The sequence below is a fragment of the Pelodiscus sinensis genome, chromosome 22 (genome assembly GCF_052426305.1).
Source record: "Pelodiscus sinensis isolate ZL-2025 chromosome 22, ASM5242630v1, whole genome shotgun sequence".
Classification (NCBI taxonomy): Eukaryota; Metazoa; Chordata; order Testudines; family Trionychidae; genus Pelodiscus; species Pelodiscus sinensis.
In genome coordinates, this window is record NC_143073.1 from 625,301 (window position 1) to 644,458 (window position 19,158).

The window sequence follows — 19,158 nt, forward strand, 5'->3', positions numbered from 1 at the left end:
GAGACACCGCTGGAGGGTGTTTGTCACTGGGGGGGGGGGCGTGGCCAGCACGGTGTCAGGGCTCGGGGTCTCTTGCAAGGCCGCTGCGTGCAGAGATACCGCTGCAGGGTGTTTGTCACTGGGGGGGGGCATGGCCGGCGCGGTGTCGGGGCTCGGGGTCTCTCGCGAGGCCGCTGCGTGCAGAGATACCGCTGGAGGGTGTTTGTCACGGGGGGGGGGGGGGGGGGGGGCATGGCCGGCGCGGTGTCGGGGCTCGGGGTCTCTCGCGAGGCCGCTGCGTGCAGACACACCGCTGGAGGGTGTTTGTCACTGGGGGGGGCATGGCCGGCGCGGTGTCGGGGCTCGGGGTCTCTCACAAGGCCGCTGCATGCAGAGACACCACTGGAGGGTGTTTGTCACTGGGGGGGGGGGCATGGCTGGCGCGGTGTCGGGGCTCGGGGTCTCTCGCGAGGCCGCTGCGTGCAGAGACACCGCTGGAGGGTGTTTGTCACGGGGGGGGCATGGCCGGCGCGGTGTCGGGGCTCGGGGTCTCTCGCGAGGCCGCTGCGTGCAGAGACACCGCTGGAGGGTGTTTGTCACTGGGGGGGGGCATGGCCGGCGCGGTGTCGGGGCTCGGGGTCTCTCGCGAGGCCGCTGCGTGCAGAGACACCGCTGGAGGGTGTTTGTCACGGGGGGGGCATGGCCGGCGCGGTGTCGGGGCTCGGGGTCTCTCGCGAGGCCGCTGCGTGCAGACACACCGCTGGAGGGTGTTTGTCACTGGGGGGGGCATGGCCGGCGCGGTGTCGGGGCTCGGGGTCTCTCACAAGGCCGCTGCGTGCAGAGACACCGCTGGAGGGTGTTTGTCACTGGGGGGGGCATGGCCGGCGCGGTGTCGGGGCTCGGGGTCTCTTGCAAGGCCGCTGCGTGCAGAGACACCGCTGGAGGGTGTTTGTCACTGGGGGGGGGGCATGGCTGGCGCGGTGTCGGGGCTCGGGGTCTCTCGTGAGGCCGCTGCGTGCAGACACCCCGCTGGAGGGTGTTTGTCACGGGGGGGGCATGGCCGGCGCGGTGTCAGGGCTCGGGGTCTCTCGCGAGGCCGCTGCATGCAGACACACCGCTGGAGGGTGTTTGTCACTGGGGGGGGGGGGGGCATGGCCGGCGCGGTGTCGGGGCTCGGGGTCTCTCGCGAGGCCGCTGCGTGCAGACACACCGCTGGAGGGTGTTTGTCACGGGGGGGGCATGGCCGGCGCGGTGTCGGGGCTCGGGGTCTCTCGCGAGGCCGCTGCGTGCAGAGACACCACTGGAGGGTGTTTGTCACGGGGGGGGGGCATGGCCGGCGCGGTGTCGGGGCTCGGGGTCTCTCACAAGGCCGCTGCGTGCAGAGACACCGCTGGAGGGTGTTTGTCACGGGGGGGCATGGCCGGCGCGGTGTCGGGGCTCGGGGTCTCTCGCGAGGCCGCTGCGTGCAGACACACCGCTGGAGGGCGTGACTTCCGGCTGCCTGCGGTCACGCTGCCACGCGAGCGCCACGTCTATTCTGACCTCCTTCTCAAAGTGGCGCTGGCACCGAGGCGTCGGCTCAGTCTTGTTTCTCGTTCCCCCCAGCACGGGCGTCCAGACCTTCCGCCGGGACCACGATCGTTTCTGGGTGCTGGCTGCTCACCCCAACCTCAACCTTTTTGCTGCAGGTGGGAAGAATCCTTCCAGGCTCCGGCTGGTGGCGCGGGGGGGTGGGGCAGCGGGGCAAAGGGGTCCCATCACACGTGCCGGTTGAGCGGGATTTTACACCCCTCGGCCGTCCAGGTAGTATGTTCTTGGAGGTAGCTCGATGCACGCGGAGAGACTGCGTGTGTGGCCCACGCCGGTACCTAGGTTGGGGGCCACTGCCATGGTGTTCAGGGGTCCCAGACGTGGTGTGGGACCCACGGTGCTAGCGGCTGTGCACAGAGAAAAGACAGTCCCCGCCCCAGAGAGCTCCCGGGGTCAGGCAGGAGGCAAGAAGCGGTCCAGGAGGTGGGGAGTGCGTGGGAATAGCCCGGCTGGGCAGCGACGCTTGAGACGGGTGTCGGGGGATGGAGTTTTAAGGAGGGATCTGAAGGTCTGTACTGAGGAGTCTGGCAGGTGCTCACAGTGAGGGCGGGTGCGAAAGGCCCCTTTGAAAACGTGCCCAGTGGGCAGCGGCTGCTGGCAGTGGCAGAGAAGGGGAGAGGGGTGACGTGGTCCAGGCGACAGGCTGGAGAAGGATCCATGCAGCGACGTTCGGAATGGATGGGCGCAGGGATGTGGTTCGGGGGGGGAGAGGCGTAGGGATGTGGTTCTGGGGGGGGAGGCGTAGGGATGTGGTTCTGGGGGGGGAGGCGCAGGGATGTGGTTCTGGGGGGGGAGAGGCGTAGGGATGTGGTTCTGGGGGGGGAGGCGCAGGGATGTGGTTGTGGGGGGGGGAGAGGCGTAGGGATGTAGTTCGGGGGGGGAGAGGTGTAGGGATGTGGTTCGGGGGGAGAGGGGTAGGAATGTGGTTCTGGGGGGGAGAGGCGTAGGAATGTGGTTCGGGGGGGGAGAGGCGTAGGGATGTGGTTCGGGGGGGGAGGCGTAGGGATGTGGTTCGGGGGGGGAGGCGTAGGGATGTGGTTCTGGGGGGGGAGAGGCGTAGGGATGTGGTTCTGGGGGGGAGAGGCGTAGGGATGTGGTTCTGGGGGGGGAGAGGCGTAGGGATGTGGTTCGGGGGGGAGAGGCGCAGGGATGTGGTTCTGGGGGGGGAGAGGCGCAGGGATGTGGTTCTGGGGGGGGAGAGGCGCAGGGATGTGGTTCTGGGGGGGAGAGGCGTAGAGATGTGGTTCTGGGGGGGGAGAGGCGTAGGGATGTGGTTCTGGGGGGGGAGGCGCAGGGATGTGGTTCTGGGGGGGAGAGGCGTAGGGATGTGGTTCGGGGGGGAGAGGCGTAGGGATGTGGTTCGGGGGGGAGAGGCGTAGGGATGTGGTTCTGGGGGGGAGAGGCGTAGGAATGTGGTTCGGGGGGGGAGAGGCGTAGGAATGTGGTTCGGGGGGGGAGAGGCGTAGGAATGTGGTTCTGGGGGGGAGAGGCGTAGGGATGTGGTTCTGGGGGGGGAGAGGCGTAGGGATGTGGTTCTGGGGGGGAGAGGCGTAGGGATGTGGTTCGGGGGGGAGGCGTAGGGATGTGGTTCTGCGGGGGGAGAGGCGTAGGGATGTGGTTCTGGGGGGGAGAGGCGTAGGGATGTGGTTCTGGGGGGGAGAGGCGTAGGGATGTGGTTCTGGGGGGGAGGCGTAGGGATGTGGTTAGGGGGGGAGAGGCGCAGGGATGTGGTTCTGGGGGGGAGAGGCGTAGGGATGTGGTTCTGGGGGGGAGAGGCGTAGGGATGTGGTTCTGGGGGGAGAGGCGTAGGGATGTGGTTCGGGGGGGAGAGGCGTAGGGATGTGGTTCGGGGGGGGGAGAGGCGCAGGGATGTGGTTCGGGGGGGGGAGAGGCGTAGGGATGTGGTTCTGGGGGGGAGAGGCGTAGGGATGTGGTTCTGGGGGGGGAGAGGCGTAGGGATGTGGTTCGCGGGGGGGGAGGCGTAGGGATGTGGTTCGCGGGGGGAGGCGCAGGGATGTGGTTCTGGGGGGGAGAGGCGTAGGGATGTGGTGGGGGGGAGGGACGCAGGGGTACACTTGCCCTAGTCAGTGCTCTGCTGGCGAGGTGGCGGGGGCAAGCGGCTCGGCTCGCCCCTCCCTGCCCCCCCAGGGTTTCCTCGGGATGGCCGCCGGTGACTCCTGCCTTTCCTTCCCAGGCCATGACGGCGGCATGATCGTGTTCAAGCTGGAGCGGGAGCGGCCGGCCTACGCCGTGCACGGGAACATGCTGTACTACGTGAAGGACCGGTTCCTGCGCCAGCTCGACTTCAACAGCTCCAAGGACGTGGCTGTCATGCAGCTGAGGAGGTGAGGGACGCGGGGCAGCCACTAGCTGGTGCTGCCGCCGGCCCCTCGGAATGACTCCCAAGGAGTTCAGTGCCCTGTGGGGTCGCTTTGAGGCAGGGTCTGCCATGTGGCTTGGGGAGTCGACAACCGGCTACGGAGCTCTGGCTTCTCAGCTGTTCCCCATTGGCGGGGGCCATTTGGTGACCTCTGTCTCAGCCCCGTTCCTGGTGGGGCCTGGTGTCCTCCCAGAAATCACCATCGCCGCTAAGGCTGATTGTCCCCGTTGTCTGCAGCAGCGGTGGGGACTTGCTCTGGGCCCCTCGGGCAGCTGTGGTTCGAGCTCTGGGGATCTGCCGTCTAGCCCACGTACTGGCCTCTGCGGATGTCACGGCAGATACCCGCCGCTCCCGTGGGCAGATGCAGACACCGATGTAGTGTCCGCGCAGGGCTGTAGCCAGAGGATTCAGGGAAGACGCGCTCCGGGACGTGCGCAGCAAACCAGACACGGGCTCTCGGGCGAGAGCGATTCACTTCCTCTTTGTCTCCCCTCTTCAGTGGTTCCAAGTTCCCAGTGTTCAACATGTCGTACAACCCGGCCGAGAACTCCGTCCTGCTCTGCACGGTAAGGCAGCTGGGGTGTGAATCCTGTCGAACAGAACAGTCCCGTCGCTGGGTGTGCTGCCAGCCTGTAGGGAGTCTTCTCCCTCTCCCATACACACACGGCTGCCCGTTGCCTTGGGATCCAGGCTGTGTTCTCTCTGCTTTTTCCATCTGTGTGTGGAATAAATATTATTTGCACAGAGGCACATGCACCAGCAGTAGAAACACGCGATGCTGGTTGTGAGCGCTCTGCTAATCGGCATTTGAGTCTCACCTGAGCGCCTGCCAGAGCGCTCGGCTTACAGGGGACGCTGTATCCGGGTGTCCTGTGCAACACACAGCACCCGACGGAGATGATTTCTCACCCGTTGCAATTCAGTTCCCTCTAGAGGGAGGAGGTTCACGTGTGCGCGTGTCTATTTAATGTGTATTTCTTTCCCCTCTCTCCAGAGAGCCAGTAACCTGGAGAACAGCACCTATGACCTGTACACCATCCCCAAGGACGCAGACTCCCAGAACCCGGACGGTGAGCGTTTCAAGTGTTGTATTTCTCTGTGTTGTTCTCCCGTATCCCGTTGTAAAAAAGTGTCTGTTCCCGAAGTCTTTGTGTTCTCTCTCTCCCTACGTAGCCTGAGCAGCGTGAGTCATTTGGCAGGCCTGCCTGCTCACTATATCATGCGGTACATGGACTTGAAAAATTCATGTTCATCCCAAACTTTACAGCTGCAAATATATATTTTATAATTCAATTATTAGGGCCCTTCCATTTTCCCTTTCGGCACAGCAGGCAGCCTTCCTGGCTTGTCAGCGGAGATGGATGTCACCCAGATACGCCGTGCTCCGAGTGGCTTTCTACTCCGACAAGCGGCTGTGACAGTCACACTGCTGGGGCCCGATAGTCACATTCTCTCGCTGCAAATTCCAGATCTGATTTGCTCAATTTACAAATCAAACCATGATTCATTTTTTCCCTTCCACTTGGGATCTGAAACTCCAGCTGGGTTCTTCCTGCCGCTGTCGTCACAGCAGTGAGGCGCGAGGGATGAGGCAGGGTGGGGTGAGGCACGAGGCAGACGAGAACCCAGCTCGCGCGTTAATGACTTTCCTGGCTGATGCAGGTCTGCTGGAGGGACTGTCTCTCGTGCAAAAGGGTCCCGGCATAGCGCCGCGCTGAGCCGGAGAGGGGCCATGTTTACTCCCGTTCCCGTGGTGGCTGAGGTTAATGGAGCCGCTCATGTTCGCACATTTCGGTTGAAAGTTTAAAAAGTGGCTAGTGATTTTTGGGAAGTGACCTGAGGCCCCTCCGAGGGGAGTGATTGTCCCAGAGGGCGAATGCTCTGCTTGCTGAAGGTGAAGCCCTTTAAAAGTCTCTCCCGTTTGGTACTCAGCATCTCCCTGTCTCTTCTGGAGATCTTGGCCTTGGCCCTTAAAAACCACACGCAGCAGGTATATCTAAGGCAGCCTGCCGTGCTGGGGCAAATCCCAGTCGCACTAGGGATGAGAAGGGTTCACCAGTCAGCCGCAGCCTTAATAGACGAGTGGGGCTGGAGCAGCTCCCCGCCTGCTGCGGGCAGGGGGCTGTTCCAGCCCCACGGTGGGCCTGCCATGGACAGGGGCTGCTCTGGCCAGGCTGGAGTGGTTCCTGCAGTGGCTAGTGGGGAGGAGGGAGCTCCAGTGAGGCTGGAGCACCCCTCCACCCCCTCCCCCGCTCACCTCCCCCTTAGTCAGTGAACTGGATAGCCAGGGTTTTACATGCCTACTTTGTACCATCCTGCTGGTTCACCCAGACGCCAAGCCCTGACCTACAGACATCCCAGCCATGTCTGCATGCGCCATCAACCCTGAACTTAACCCGTAGGGGCAGCCACCTCCCAGCCCTCCGAACACTAGAGCTGGAGGCACCGTGTCCATCCCCTGCCCTCCCGGCAGGACCCAGCACCGTCTAGATCCCTCAGCCTGTTCCTCTGGGAACACGTAGGAGAAGAGCGAAGTCAGTAAATCGGGGCTTTTGGAACAAGGAAGAAAATGAGCTGCCACAGCAGACGGTTCATGGCCTTCCCTTCTACAGCACACATGCTGGGTAATAGGAATGTCAGGCACCTTCGATCTGAGCAGCTCTCGAGGGATGTTCTCCCACGTGAACCAGTGTGAGAGGCCATTGGTAGTCGGGCTGTGAAGGTGCATACGCTCAGGGAGAGCCACATGACTCCCATTCACGCGGGAGAGACCCCGTCTGAGCCAGAAATAAAATCCAGCTCTCCAGCCTCGAGTGTTTACCCACAAGAACGTCCAGCCCTCATCCCCTTCCCTCTTGGGGCACTGACCTCTCACAAGCCTGACCATAGGCCTCCTTGGCACTAGCGCCGGTCTGGATCTCAGGTAACCCAGCTATCGCGATGAAGACAGAGGCGGGAGCTAAGGAGCGGGCCAGTCGCTTTGTTTTACCGGAACTGGTCTCTCCCCAGCGTCTCTGGTCCCTCGCACAGAGCACATGTGCTACCGCTGCGGAGCCCTCAGCCCATCTGCTGCGGGCGCCGTGCAGTTCTCTCCAGGCTGTGCGCACATGGCCATTTGAAGCCGAGGGAGCAGCTGCACGCTAGGGAAAGCACATTCATTCTCCTCCAGCGCATTAGGCTGGGGAGCCCCGGCAGGGGGCCTGCATTGAAGCCGGGACCTCGCCGCTCGGTTTGCTTGGCCAGTGAGGCTCCGCTCGTTAGCTTGATGGAGTGCGCTGTCACCCACGATGGCCTCTTCTGCGCCAGGCAGCGGCGTTGGCTGAGTCTTGTGCTTGGCTAGCGCGAGGGGCTGGCGCTGGCCGTGTGGCGCTCTGAGAGGGCGGGGGGAGGAAATGAATCTTGCGAATCGCCTCGGGTTACATGGGATGAGTAGGAAGCAGCTGATCCCGCGCAGCCAAGATGGAGTCAAGCGAGACTTGATCATCCCAGCCTGCCAGAGGTTTTATTCGCTGCCTGTGCTTTGTCTTCCCAGCCCCGGAAGGGAAGCGTTCCTCTGGGCTGACAGCTGTGTGGGTAGCTCGCAACCGCTTTGCAGTCCTGGATCGCATGCATTCGGTAAGGGCGCGTCCCGGGGTCCTTGGAACTGGGCGGAAGTGCGTGTGCACGGAGAGGGGCAGTCGGACTGCTCACGTGTGGGCCCTGGCCCTGGCCCTGGCCCTGGCTTAACAGGAAGCGTGCTGGAGACGTGACATTTAAACTAATGAAAAGGTGTCGGGTAGGGAAGTGAAAGGTTCACCAGTTAACTGGCACCTGGCAGAGGCTGGAATGGGCGGGGGCTGCTGCAGACGGGCTCCTCTTGTCTGGAGCAGCCTCTGCAGAGGGAGCCTAACCTGCCCCCTGCCCGAGATCCTGCTTAGTGGCTTAGCTGACCTACCATTCGGTTACCCTAGCGGTTGCCTGCTGGGCTGGGATTGCAGTGGGGGGCCCAGGCTTTGAGTTGAAATGGGAGACTCGAAGTGAAACTGACCAGAGTCGGGAAGGAAAGTGGTCGGCTGGTGTCACTTAAAGGCACAAAGGGGTAAATGGCATTGTCACGCTTTACAGCCTGTCGGTTGCCTCCCCCTTGACGGGAGAGAAGCAGGGCTCAGATCGTCCCCCAGCGCCAGCCGGGCAGCTGAAGAAATACGTGTGCGCACCCTGCGACGTTAGTGCAGCGGCACAGCTCCGTGCAATAGACGCTGCCGCCACCTCCTGAGGAGCAGACTTTGGAACTTCCTGCTTCTCTCCCTTCCGCTGTTCCTTGTTCTCTGGTTTCTGGCCTCGGATTGGCCTCTTCCTGCTTCCTCCCTTTCGACCACCCCTCTGTTTCCCTCTCCTGCCGAGCGCTCTACATTTCCTCCGCTGCATCTTTTCCATCCTCGCCCCTCCTGCAGAGCTCGCAGATCCTGCCAGAAGGTTGAACTTCACTAGCCAGAGAGATACAGAGGAGGGTGCGAAAGTGGAACCGTGTACACGGTGAACCCACGAGCATGGGCTCGCAGTGCATGCAGAGACGGCTTAACCTGCCCCCCTTGGGGCTGGTGGGAGCTGGTACGTGCTGGAACCAGCTTAAGAGCAGTGTGGTGTGTAGACTCCATTTGGATTGCAAATGGGAAATCTTCTATTGTTCCTAACTAGCTACCTCGCTCCTCGATTTCCCCTCCCTGCACCACAGATCCTAATCAAGAACTTGAAGAATGAGATTACCAAGAAAGTGCAGGTCCCCAACTGTGATGAGATTTTCTACGCCGGCACCGGGAACCTGTTACTGAGGGACGCGGACTCCATCACCCTCTTCGATGTGCAGCAGAAGCGGTAAGGTCCCTCCCTTGTGATCCTGCCACGGGGTGCCTGTTGGGGCAGGGAACGCTGTTGATACCCACCCAGACCTAGCGCCAGCTGCAAGCAGTGTCACATTGAGCCAAATCGCAGCTACCAGCTGTTACAAGGGCCATGGTGCCGCTTGTTCTGCAGGCACTGTCACCTCTGAGGGACAGGTGTGTTCATCACTGCGACTGCAGAATCAGACTGACAAAGCACCAGCCTCAGTGGTGGTCAGGGCGCCGACTCCCCCTTGTTCTACACCTTGTGACAAAACTTACACTGGTGCGAAGTGAGCGTGAAATGCTGCCACTGGTGCACTGACCACGCAAGGCAGAGGGTGGGGGAGAACGAGGCTCTGAATTTGGCCAAAGCCCTACGCCCGTGCAGGAGTGATCCCTAGTGCACCTGGGTCTGTTGTAAAGGCCCCTGCCGGTACGCACACGGTGCCTTGCAAGCGTCCTTGTGTGTTACCAGGGTCTGTCGAATCCCAGAGGAAAGATACCGAGGCATTTACAGACAGATTGACTTGGCCTTTCACCCAGTGCTGTGCCTTGAAACTAGCCTGCTTCCTGTCATTTCTACTTAGCGCTAGCCCAAGGCCTGGGTTTCTAGCGCTGCAAGGAGGGTTGTGTCAAGCTGTTAGTGAAACAGAAGTTCCACGGGAACTGGAAAATCTGCCTCTGAAAATAAACCCCAAAGTTGGGGCTTTTAAGTTGTCGCTTTACACATCTCGGCCTGTGTAGCTTTGGGGGGCGTCTCCTGGTGTGACTAGACTCCCGAGGATCCGGCTCTCGGGCGAGGGCCCCTTACTGCTAGTCCGGCAGCGTCCGTTTCGTGTAGACGCGCCGTAATCGCTGCTTTCCAGTGCCGGCCCGGCGTAAAGGGCTCTTCGGTAGCTGAGAATCAAGCCCCGTGCTGCTCAGGAGCGGGAGCCCATAGACCTAAGGGGAGGGCTGCTGTGAGTCTCCCTGGGAGAGGCCCTTGCGGTAACGCTGTGTCCCCTGCAGGACCCAGGCTTCGGTGAAGATCTCCAAGGTGAAGTACGTCATCTGGTCAGCGGACATGTCCCACGTGGCTCTGCTGGCTAAGCACGGTAGGGGCCCTCTGCCTTGCACGCCCCGTGGGCTTCTGGGTAGGCGTGTGAAATCCCAATCGACCAGTTAACTGGTTAAACATTGTTTCACTGCTTACCCGCTTAAACGGGGGCCCTTCCTGCCGCGGCCAGGGGATGCTCACGCTGGGCTGAAGCGCCCGGCCTGCGGAGAGCTGGGCAGGGTCCCGGTGGCGGGGGGCTGTTCCTCCTGGGCTGAAGCGCCCGGCCTGCGGAGTGCTGGGCGGGGTCCCCGTGGCGGGGGGCTACTCACGCTGGGCCGAAGCGCCCGGCCTGCGGAGTGCTGGGCGGGGTCCCCGTGGCGGGGGGATGCTCACGCTGGGCTGAAGCGCCCGGCCTGCGGAGTGCTGGGCGGGGTCCCCGTGGCGGGGGGATGCTCACGCTGGGCTGAAGCGCCCGGCCTGCGGAGTGCTGGGCGGGGTCCCCGTGGCGGGGGGCTGCTCACGCTGGGCCGAAGCGCCCGGCCTGCGGAGTGCTGGGCGGGGTCCCCGTGGCGGGGGGCTGCTCCTGCTGGGCCGAAGCGCCCGGCCTGTGGAGTGCTGGGCGGGGTCCCCGTGGCGGGGGGCTGCTCCCTCTGGGCCGAAGCGCCCGGCCTGTGGAGTGCTGGGCGGGGTCCCCGTGGCGGGGGGCTGCTCCTCCTGGGCTGAAGCGCCCGGCCTGCGGAGTGCTGGGCTGGGTCCCCGTGGCAGGGGGCTGCTCCTCCTGGGCTGAAGCGCCCGGCCTGTGGAGTGCCGGGCGGGGTCCCCGTGGCGGGGGGCTGCTCTAGCTGGGCCGAAGCGCCCGGCCTGTGGAGTGCTGGGCGGGGTCCCCGTGGCGGGGGGCTGCTCCCTCTGGGCTGAAGCGCCCGGCCTGCGGAGTGCTGGGCGGGGTCCCCATGGTGGGGGGCTGCTCCCGCTGGGCCGAAGCGCCCGGCCTGCGGAGTGCTGGGCGGGGTCCCCGTGGCGGGGGGCTGCTCCTCCTGGGCCGATGTGCCCGGCCTGCGGAGTGCTGGGCGGGGTCCCCGTGGCGGGGGGCTGCTCCCGCTGGGCCGAAGTGCCCGGCCTGCGGAGTGCTGGGCGGGGTCCCCGTGGCGGGGGGCTGCTCCCGCTGGGCCGAAGCGCCCGGCCTGCGGAGTGCTGGGCGGGGTCCCCGTGGCGGGGGGCTGCTCACGCTGGGCCGAAGCGCCCGGCCTGCGGAGTGCTGGGCGGGGTCCCCGTGGCGGGGGGCTGCTCACGCTGGGCCGAAGCGCCCGGCCTGCGGAGTGCTGGGCGGGGTCCCCGTGGCGGGGGGCTGCTCCCGCTGGGCCGAAGTGCCCGGCCTGCGGAGTGCTGGGCGGGGTCCCCGTGGCGGGGGGCTGCTCCCGCTGGGCCGAAGTGCCCGGCCTGCGGAGTGCTGGGCGGGGTCCCCGTGGCGGGGGGCTGCTCCCGCTGGGCCGAAGTGCCCGGCCTGCGGAGTGCTGGGCGGGGTCCCCGTGGCGGGGGCTGCTCCCTCTGGGCCGAAGCGCCCGGCCTGCGGAGTGCTGGGCGGGGTCCCCGTGGCGGGGGGCTGCTCTTCCTGGGCCGAAGCGCCCGGCCTGCGGAGTGCTGGGCGGGGTCCCCGTGGCGGGGGGCTGCTCCCTCTGGGCCGAAGCGCCCGGCCTGCGGAGTGCTGGGCTGGGTCCCCATGGTGGGGGGCTGCTCCCTCTGGGCCGAAGCGCCCGGCCTGTGGAGTGCTGGGCAGGGTCCCCGTGGCGGGGGGCTGCTCTAGCTGGGCCGAAGTGCCTGGCCTGCGGAGTGCTGGGCGGGGTCCCCGTGGCGGGGGGCTGCTCCCGCTGGGCCGAAGCGCCCGGCCTGCGGAGTGCTGGGCGGGGTCCCCGTGGCGGGGGGCTGCTCCCGCTGGGCCGAAGCGCCCGGCCTGTGGAGTGCTGGGCTCTCAAGTGGCTGCCCCGCTCCCAGGGAACCCGGGCTGTAACCTTACGGCTTTCTGCTCTTCCCTCTCCCCAGCCATCATGATCTGCAACAGGAAGCTGGAGTCCATGTGTAACATCCACGAGAACATCCGCGTCAAGAGCGGGGCCTGGGACGAGAGCGGGGTCTTCATCTACACCACCAGCAACCACATCAAATACGCGGTCACCACGGGGTGAGTCTGCCGCCTCGGCGCCCGGCCTGGCGTGGGAGCCGCCCCGTCGCCGGGGCGCCTGGGCTCGGTTGGGTCTTGGGCTGTGCCCCGGGTGCTGGGCCTCTGAGCCTTGGCAGTCCCTGCTCGCTCTGGGCGTGTGACCCATGCCCTGCGGGGACCCTCCCTCTGTAGCCGCGGCCTCCCAGGCAGCCCCCGAGGCGAGCGCCAGAGCCGGCTGTGCCGCCCCCACTGTCTAGAGCAGGGATGGGCAAGATCCGGCCCGCCAAGCCCTGGGGCTCTCTGCGCTGTGGGGGAGGGGGAGGCTTCACACGCCCCCGCCCCCAGCAAAGTCCCTCGGCCCCTGTTGGCTGAGAGCGTCCCAGACTGCCAGGAGGGGCTTGGTGTTGTCCCGCCCTCCCTGGAGTCAGGTCAGTTCTGGGACTCAGAGCGAGGCAGCCCTGCAGCCCAGCCCTGGGTGCTCAGCTGAGCCTTGTGGGTCTCGCTGGCGCCGGCTGCGGGCTCGTGGGGTGGCCTGTGCCCTGGGCTGGGCTGGCTGCTGACACCCTGGGGGCGAGGCGCATGGGCCGCACGGCGTGACGTGCAGATCCCTCCTGGCCCGGTCTAGGGACCATGGAATCATCCGCACTCTGGACCTGCCCATCTACGTCACCCGCGTGAAGGGGAACAACGTGTACTGCCTGGACAGGGAGTGCCGGCCCAGGGTCCTCACCATCGACCCCACGGAGTTCAGGTTCAAGCTGGCGCTGATCAACAGGAAGTACGACGAGGTGAGTGGGCGGGCGGGGCCTTCCCGCTGCCAGAGGGCGTGGCCTGCCAGGTGCACGCCCAGAGCCCGGCCCTTCCTCCCGCCAGGTGCTGCACATGGTGCGGAACGCCAAGCTGGTGGGCCAGTCCATCATCGCCTACCTGCAGAAGAAGGGCTACCCCGAGGTGGCGCTGCACTTCGTGAAGGACGAGAAGACCCGCTTCAGCCTGGCCCTGGAGTGCGGCAATATCGAGGTGAGAGGCCAGGGCACGACGGGGGCACCTCTGTGAAATGTGGCTCTGCGGCATGGCCTCGGGCGAAGGCTCGCCTGTGTTCTGGGGGGTGGGCGGGTGCGGTGCAGGGATGGCCTCTGCGGTTCTCCGGTGAGGCCTCTCTTGCCCTCAGCATCCAGCCGGTCAGAGGTGGGAACCCCCTAGAAAGTTCACCCTCTCTGCTCAGGCCCTAGTGTTAGGAGCCGCCCTCTGCCCTAGGTCTCCCAGGCCGGCCGGCACCAGGTGTGCAGGAGACGTGGAGTTCCCAGCTGGAGCCGGCTTCCCTTAAGGGGCGACGGGAGCGGGCGCGCCCTGGGCTTCCCTTAAGGGGCGGCGGGAGCGAGCGCGCCCTGGGCTTCCCTTAAGGGACGACGGGAGCGGGCGCGCCCTGGGCTTCTCTTAAGGGGCGACGGGAGCGGGCGCGCCCTGGGCTTCCCTTAAGGGGCGACGGGAGCGAGCGCGCCCTGGGCTTCCCTTAAGGGGCGGCGGGAGCGAGCGCGCCCTGGGCTTCCCTTAAGGGGCGGCGGGAGCGAGCGCGCCCTGGGCTTCCCTTAAGGGGCGGCGGGAGCGAGCGCGCCCTGGGCTTCCCTTAAGGGGCGGCGGGAGCGAGCGCGCCCTGGGCTTCCCTTAAGGGGCGGCGGGAGCGAGCGCGCCCTGGGCTTCCCTTAAGGGGCGGCGGGAGCGAGCGCGCCCTGGGCTTCCCTTAAGGGGCGGCGGGAGCGGGCGCGCCCTGGGCTTCCCTTAAGGGGCGGCGGGAGCGGGCGCGCCCTGGGCTTCCCTTAAGGGGCGGCGGGAGCGGGCGCGCCCTGGGCTTCCCTTAAGGGGCGGCGGGAGCGGGCGCGCCCTGGGCTTCCCTTAAGGGGCGGCGGGAGCGGGCGCGCCCTGGGCTTCCCTTAAGGGGCGGCGGGAGCGGGCGCGCCCTGGGCTTCCCTTAAGGGGCGGCGGGAGCGGGCGCGCCCTGGGCTTCCCTTAAGGGGCGGCGGGAGCGGGCGCGCCCTGGGCTTCCCTTAAGGGGCGGCGGGAGCGGGCGCGCCCTGGGCTTCCCTTAAGGGCCGGCGGGAGCGGGCGCGCCCTGGGCTTCCCTTAAGGGCCGGCGGGAGCGGGCGCGCCCTGGGCTTCCCTTAAGGGGCGGCGGGAGCGGGCGCGCCCTGGGCTTCCCTTAAGGGGCGGCGGGAGCGGGCGCGCCCTGGGCTTCCCTTAAGGGGCGACGGGAGCGGGCGCGCCCTGGGCTTCCCTTAAGGGGCGGCGGGAGCGGGCGCGCCCTGGGCTTCCCTTAAGGGGCGGCGGGAGCGGGCGCGCCCTGGGCTTCCCTTAAGGGGCGGCGGGAGCGGGCGCGCCCTGGGCTTCCCTTAAGGGGCGGCGGGAGCGGGCGCGCCCTGGGCTTCCCTTAAGGGCCGGCGGGAGCGGGCGCGCCCTGGGCTTCCCTTAAGGGCCGGCGGGAGCGGGCGCGCCCTGGGCTTCCCTTAAGGGGCGGCGGGAGCGGGCGCGCCCTGGGCTTCCCTTAAGGGCCGGCGGGAGCGGGCGCGCCCTGGGCTTCCCTTAAGGGGCGGCGGGAGCGGGCGCGCCCTGGGCTTCCCTTAAGGGGCGGCGGGAGCGCGCGCGCCCTGGGCTTCCCTTAAGGGGCGGCGGGAGCGCGCGTGCCCTGGGCTTCCCTTAAGGGGCGGCGGGAGCGGGCGCGCCCTGGGCTTCCCTTAAGGGGCGGCGGGAGCGGGCGCGCTCTGGGCTTCCCTTAAGGGGCGGCGGGAGCGGGCGCGCCCTGGGCTTCCCTTAAGGGGCGGCGGGAGCGGGCGCGCCCTGGGCTTCCCTTAAGGGGCGGCGGGAGCGGGCGCGCCCTGGGCTTCCCTTAAGGGGCGACGGGAGCGGGCGCGCCCTGGGCTTCCCTTAAGGGGCGACGGGAGCGGGCGCGCCCTGGGCTTCCCTTAAGGGGCGACGGGAGCGCGCGCTCCCTGGGCTTCCCTTAAGGGGCGGCGGGAGCGAGCGCTCCCTGGGCTTCCCTTAAGGGGCGACGGGAGCGGGCGCTCCCTGGGCTTCCCTTAAGGGGCGGCGGGAGCGGGCGCGCCCTGGGCTTCCCTTAAGGGGCGGCGGGAGCGAGCCTAGACCTGCAGAACATGGCTCTGCGGCGCAGCAGGGGAAGACGTGCCCCGAGTCTCACTCGCGCCCTGGTGAGGCGGGGCCGGGCCGTTATCTCCGTGGCACAGGCGGGGAACCAGGCTCCGAGACTTGCCCCAGGTCGTGGGCGGAGTTGAGCCTGGTCTGCGCAGTCCAGGCCTGCCCCAGGCTTCCATGCCGCTTCCCCCGTTCTGCTAGATCGCCCTGGAGGCAGCCAAGGCGCTGGACGACAAGAATTGCTGGGAGAAGCTGGGGGAGGTGGCCTTGCTGCAGGGAAACCATCAGATCGTGGAGATGTGCTACCAGCGCACCAAGAACTTCGACAGGCTTTCCTTCCTGTACCTCCTCACCGGCAACCTGGAGAAGCTCCGCAAGATGATGAAGATCGGTGAGTCCCCGGGGTGGGGGATGAGACGTCCACTCCTGGAGGCAGCAGCAGTCCTGTGGTTGTGTTCGTACACGCCCAGCACGGTGGGATCCTGGTCCTCCACCACGGCTGCGAGATGCTGTTGCAGTGCAAATAAAGACTCCTAAGGAAGGAGCCACGGGACACCGGGGGGGGGGGGGGGGGAGGAGACAGCTTGTCGAGGCACCTGAGACCTGCAGAGGGTGGTGACTGTTTCTGTGTCTGCCTCGGTTTAGCTGAGATCCGTAAAGACATGAGTGGCCATTACCAGAACGCCCTGTACCTCGGGGACGTGGCGGAGAGGGTGAGGATCCTGAAGAACTGCGGGCAGAGTGAGTATCACGGCGCCAGCTGCGTCTGCCACGGCCCTGCGGGTTGCAGGCAGGAGCCAGTAAACGTCCATTCCTGCATCTTGGCTTTGTCTCCCGTTTAATTGTATCGCAAAAGGGGGACTTGGCGGAGCGTTAGCTGCTGCGCCTTGGCTGGGTGGGACCCGCTCGTTTGGGCGTTCCCCCCGTCTGCCTTCCAGCCAAGCTCTCAGACCATGCTCAGATGTTAACCCCTGCTGTGCCCTGGGGCAGCTCAGCATTACCACTGCAGATGGAGAAACCGAGGCAGAGCACAAGGAAGTGCCTTGTCTATGAGTAGTTATAGGGCTCCCAATTACGCACTTCGAATAGGGGCTCTCCTTTCTTGAGCCCACAGCCCCTCCTATGAGGCGATGGCCCTGGTGTGCTGCCGGTCTGACGGTCCGTGAGACCGGCTGTGGGAGTGCCCTCTCCTTCCTCGCAGTGCGTGTCTGGCAAAGGGAGTGTCTGTGCGGAGTTCTGGTGAATCGCCATTCCCCAGCGGGCACCGAGTCTCTGAGCTTGCCCCCAAACTCTGGTCTGCCCTGGCATGGACTAAACTCGCCTGTAAAGCGCGTTCTGCGCCAAGCGGGACATTGCAGCCGTCTGCCATTCGCACGCTCATGATGCGGTTTAGGAAGGATCCTAAACCCCCTGTCCCTCTGCCACGTGCCTTCCCTCCTTTGCAGAGTCCCTGGCCTATCTCACGGCTGCAACCCACGGCTTGGACGAGGAAGCCGAGAGCCTGAAGGAGACGTTTGACCCAGAAAAGGAAACGGTTAGTAGATCAGCTGGTCACAAGGCTCCGCCGGGAAAAGGAGGGGAGGGAGGGCTGTGGGTGCTGGTGCTGAGGCAGCTGACAGGCCCCGCTCCAGCCTGGGCTGAGCCCGGCCCCTTGGGCTGCCCAGAGGGGAGGCTAAGCCAAGGGCGTCTTCCCACGGTCTCTCCTTTCAGATTCCAGACATTGACCCCGACGCAAAGCTGCTGCAGCCGCCGGCGGCCATCATGCCTCTGGATACCAACTGGCCGCTGCTCACTGTCTCCAAGGGCTTCTTTGAGGGAACGATTGCGAGCAAAGGTGGGAACAAACGGGCTCAGCTAGTCATGGGTTAGCAGACTCGGTCGCCGTTCAGCGTCAAACCGGGCCTGCTCCGGAGCCCTCGGCCTGTGGGAAGCCTCGGCAGGGGCGTCCTCAAAGCCCTAGGGTATGTCTACACTACCCTCTTAGTTCGAACTAGCGGGGTAGTGTAGACATACCCCTAGCTCCTTTGGAATACAGACTCAGGAAAAGGGAAGGGCTGAAGCACTGGAAATGAACAGGGTGCAGTGAGGTTTCCCTTGTTCATTTTAGCCAGAGAGAGGGTTTAGAAAGAAACGTGCACACGTACGGACACGTGCACACGTACGGACACGGACACGCACGGCCACGGCTCTGCGATGGGGTTAAAGACGGCAATAGCCGTTCTTTGGGGGAACAGAGGAGGGAGTTGAGAGGGGGGGAGCTGTTGCTGCTGCTGTTTGAAGTCCGACCCTGGTTCCTAAAAGACAAGACCAAAACACACAGACCAGGGAGAGAGCAGCACAGTAAAGCTAGGGGCCGATGCTGTGGTTTCTAGTACTGATTTTTCACTCGCCACCTGACTGCGACTAGCGCAGGGCCAGCACCTGGTTTTTAGTCACGCTGAGACCTAGTAATCGCGGCCCCACGTGGCGCTGGGTCGGCGTTGCTTTTAGCTGCCTCCGGTCCCAAGCTGACAGCAGGGTTACACAAGATGCTGACTGGGCCAGCCACGCCAGATCCTCGTCAGACAGAAGGGAGCAGGGGAGAGGTGGGCAGGAAAAGGAGGGAAGAGAGCATTTCCCATCCCACGGGGAAGCGGTGATGTTTTCTGGCTCTTTGGCTAGCTCTGGCCAGGGTCAATTGCAGGATTAGCACAGAGAAGGTCCAGGTGGCAGCGTGATGGGGGAAGGTCTCTCCTTCCCCTCCTTGTCTCTCTCAGCCAGCCAGCTCCAGGGGAGCAGGTTTCTCCCAAGTCTGCAGTGTAGGGCCCCGAAGGAGAGCAAGAGGCAGGCTGACCCTCCCCTCCTGCTTTGTCCACCCCTTAGGCCTCATTTCCTCCCCTTCAGTTTGGATGTGTTGATTTCCAGCCTCGTGCGGTCGTAAGCGTCCGGGAAGCAGGAGGCCTGTTGATTTGGGTTGCTTTGGTCTGCCAGGCTGGGGCACGTTTCCCTTCGGCATTTGCTGCAATAGGCTCCTGTGACACCTTGCGAACGTTCTCCCCCTTTCCGTCCTGGGATCCGTTTGTACTCTCGCCCCAGAAGAGGGTCTCGGGCGGGGGCAGGCCCGTTGTAATTCCTCGCTCCTCCAGGCGGCCAGGGGCCTGCTGTGGGAAAGCCGCCAGTGGGCCGCGCTGCCTGGTTTACCGAACGGGTCCGTCGGCGCGGAGCCTGGCACTCCCATTGGCCCGTGCACCGACTGCAGCCAAAGGGAGCCGCCGGAGGCAGTGGCCTGGGCCCCCTTGGCTGGAATCCAACTACGGCCCCGTCAGGAGAGCAAGGCGGCGAGGGCCCGCGGCCCCCCTGACAAACGCCGTTTTGATTCCCTCGTGACTCCAGATTCCTGGTGCGGGCCCTGACATTGAAATCATCCCCAGGAAGTCCCCTGGATGATTTCACCTGGCCCCAGGTCCCCTCAGCCTTCCCCGCAGCAGGGTCTGGGGTGGGCCCGCGTAGTGTCGAGTGTCGGGGGCGCTGAGCCATCCTGTCCTTCCCCAGGCAAGGGCGGGGCGCTGGCTGCCGACATTGACATCGACACCGTTGGCACCGAGGGCTGGGGAGAGGACGCCGAGCTGCAGCTGGACGAAGGTGAGAGGGGCGCAGGAGGGGAGCGTCGGGGCGTCTCCCCTCCAGCGGGGCGCTCACCCCTCTCCTGTAACGCGCAGATGGCTTTGTGGACGCCGGGGAAGGCTTTGGCGACGAAGCCCTGGGTAAGGGCCAGGAAGAAGGAGGCGGCTGGGAAGTGGAAGAGGATTTGGACCTTCCCCCCGAACTGGTAGGGAGCCGGAGGGGGTCCTGGGAGGACGCTGGAGTCTCAAGCAGCGGGTTTGAGTGGCCCTTCAGGGCAAGGAACAGGAGAGCGCGCGGGCGTGATCCGGCCGGGGCCTAGCGAAATGGTCAGTGGTGGGGTTCAGAGCCAGCGCCCTTGTGGAACGTGGGGCATCTCCCTGAGCGACTGACCCAGGCTGGTAGCGTCACG

General features: G+C 65.5%; 1 protein-coding gene across 1 annotated transcript in view; it reads left to right on the plus strand.

The window, feature by feature from the left end:
- COPA (coat protein complex I subunit alpha) overlaps positions 1-19,158 on the plus strand; it is a 44,628-nt gene that overhangs the window by 17,214 nt on the left and 8,256 nt on the right. The window contains exons 10-25 of the mRNA XM_075908334.2: positions 1,585-1,667; positions 3,764-3,914; positions 4,449-4,515; positions 4,944-5,019; positions 7,482-7,564; positions 8,664-8,803; positions 9,820-9,905; positions 11,885-12,023; positions 12,628-12,790; positions 12,876-13,022; positions 15,348-15,537; positions 15,792-15,887; positions 16,592-16,680; positions 16,857-16,980; positions 18,678-18,767; positions 18,845-18,954. Of these exons, the coding sequence (XP_075764449.2) occupies positions 1,585-1,667; positions 3,764-3,914; positions 4,449-4,515; positions 4,944-5,019; positions 7,482-7,564; positions 8,664-8,803; positions 9,820-9,905; positions 11,885-12,023; positions 12,628-12,790; positions 12,876-13,022; positions 15,348-15,537; positions 15,792-15,887; positions 16,592-16,680; positions 16,857-16,980; positions 18,678-18,767; positions 18,845-18,954 (1,834 nt within the window). The remainder of the gene's footprint in view (positions 1-1,584; positions 1,668-3,763; positions 3,915-4,448; positions 4,516-4,943; positions 5,020-7,481; positions 7,565-8,663; positions 8,804-9,819; positions 9,906-11,884; positions 12,024-12,627; positions 12,791-12,875; positions 13,023-15,347; positions 15,538-15,791; positions 15,888-16,591; positions 16,681-16,856; positions 16,981-18,677; positions 18,768-18,844; positions 18,955-19,158) is intronic.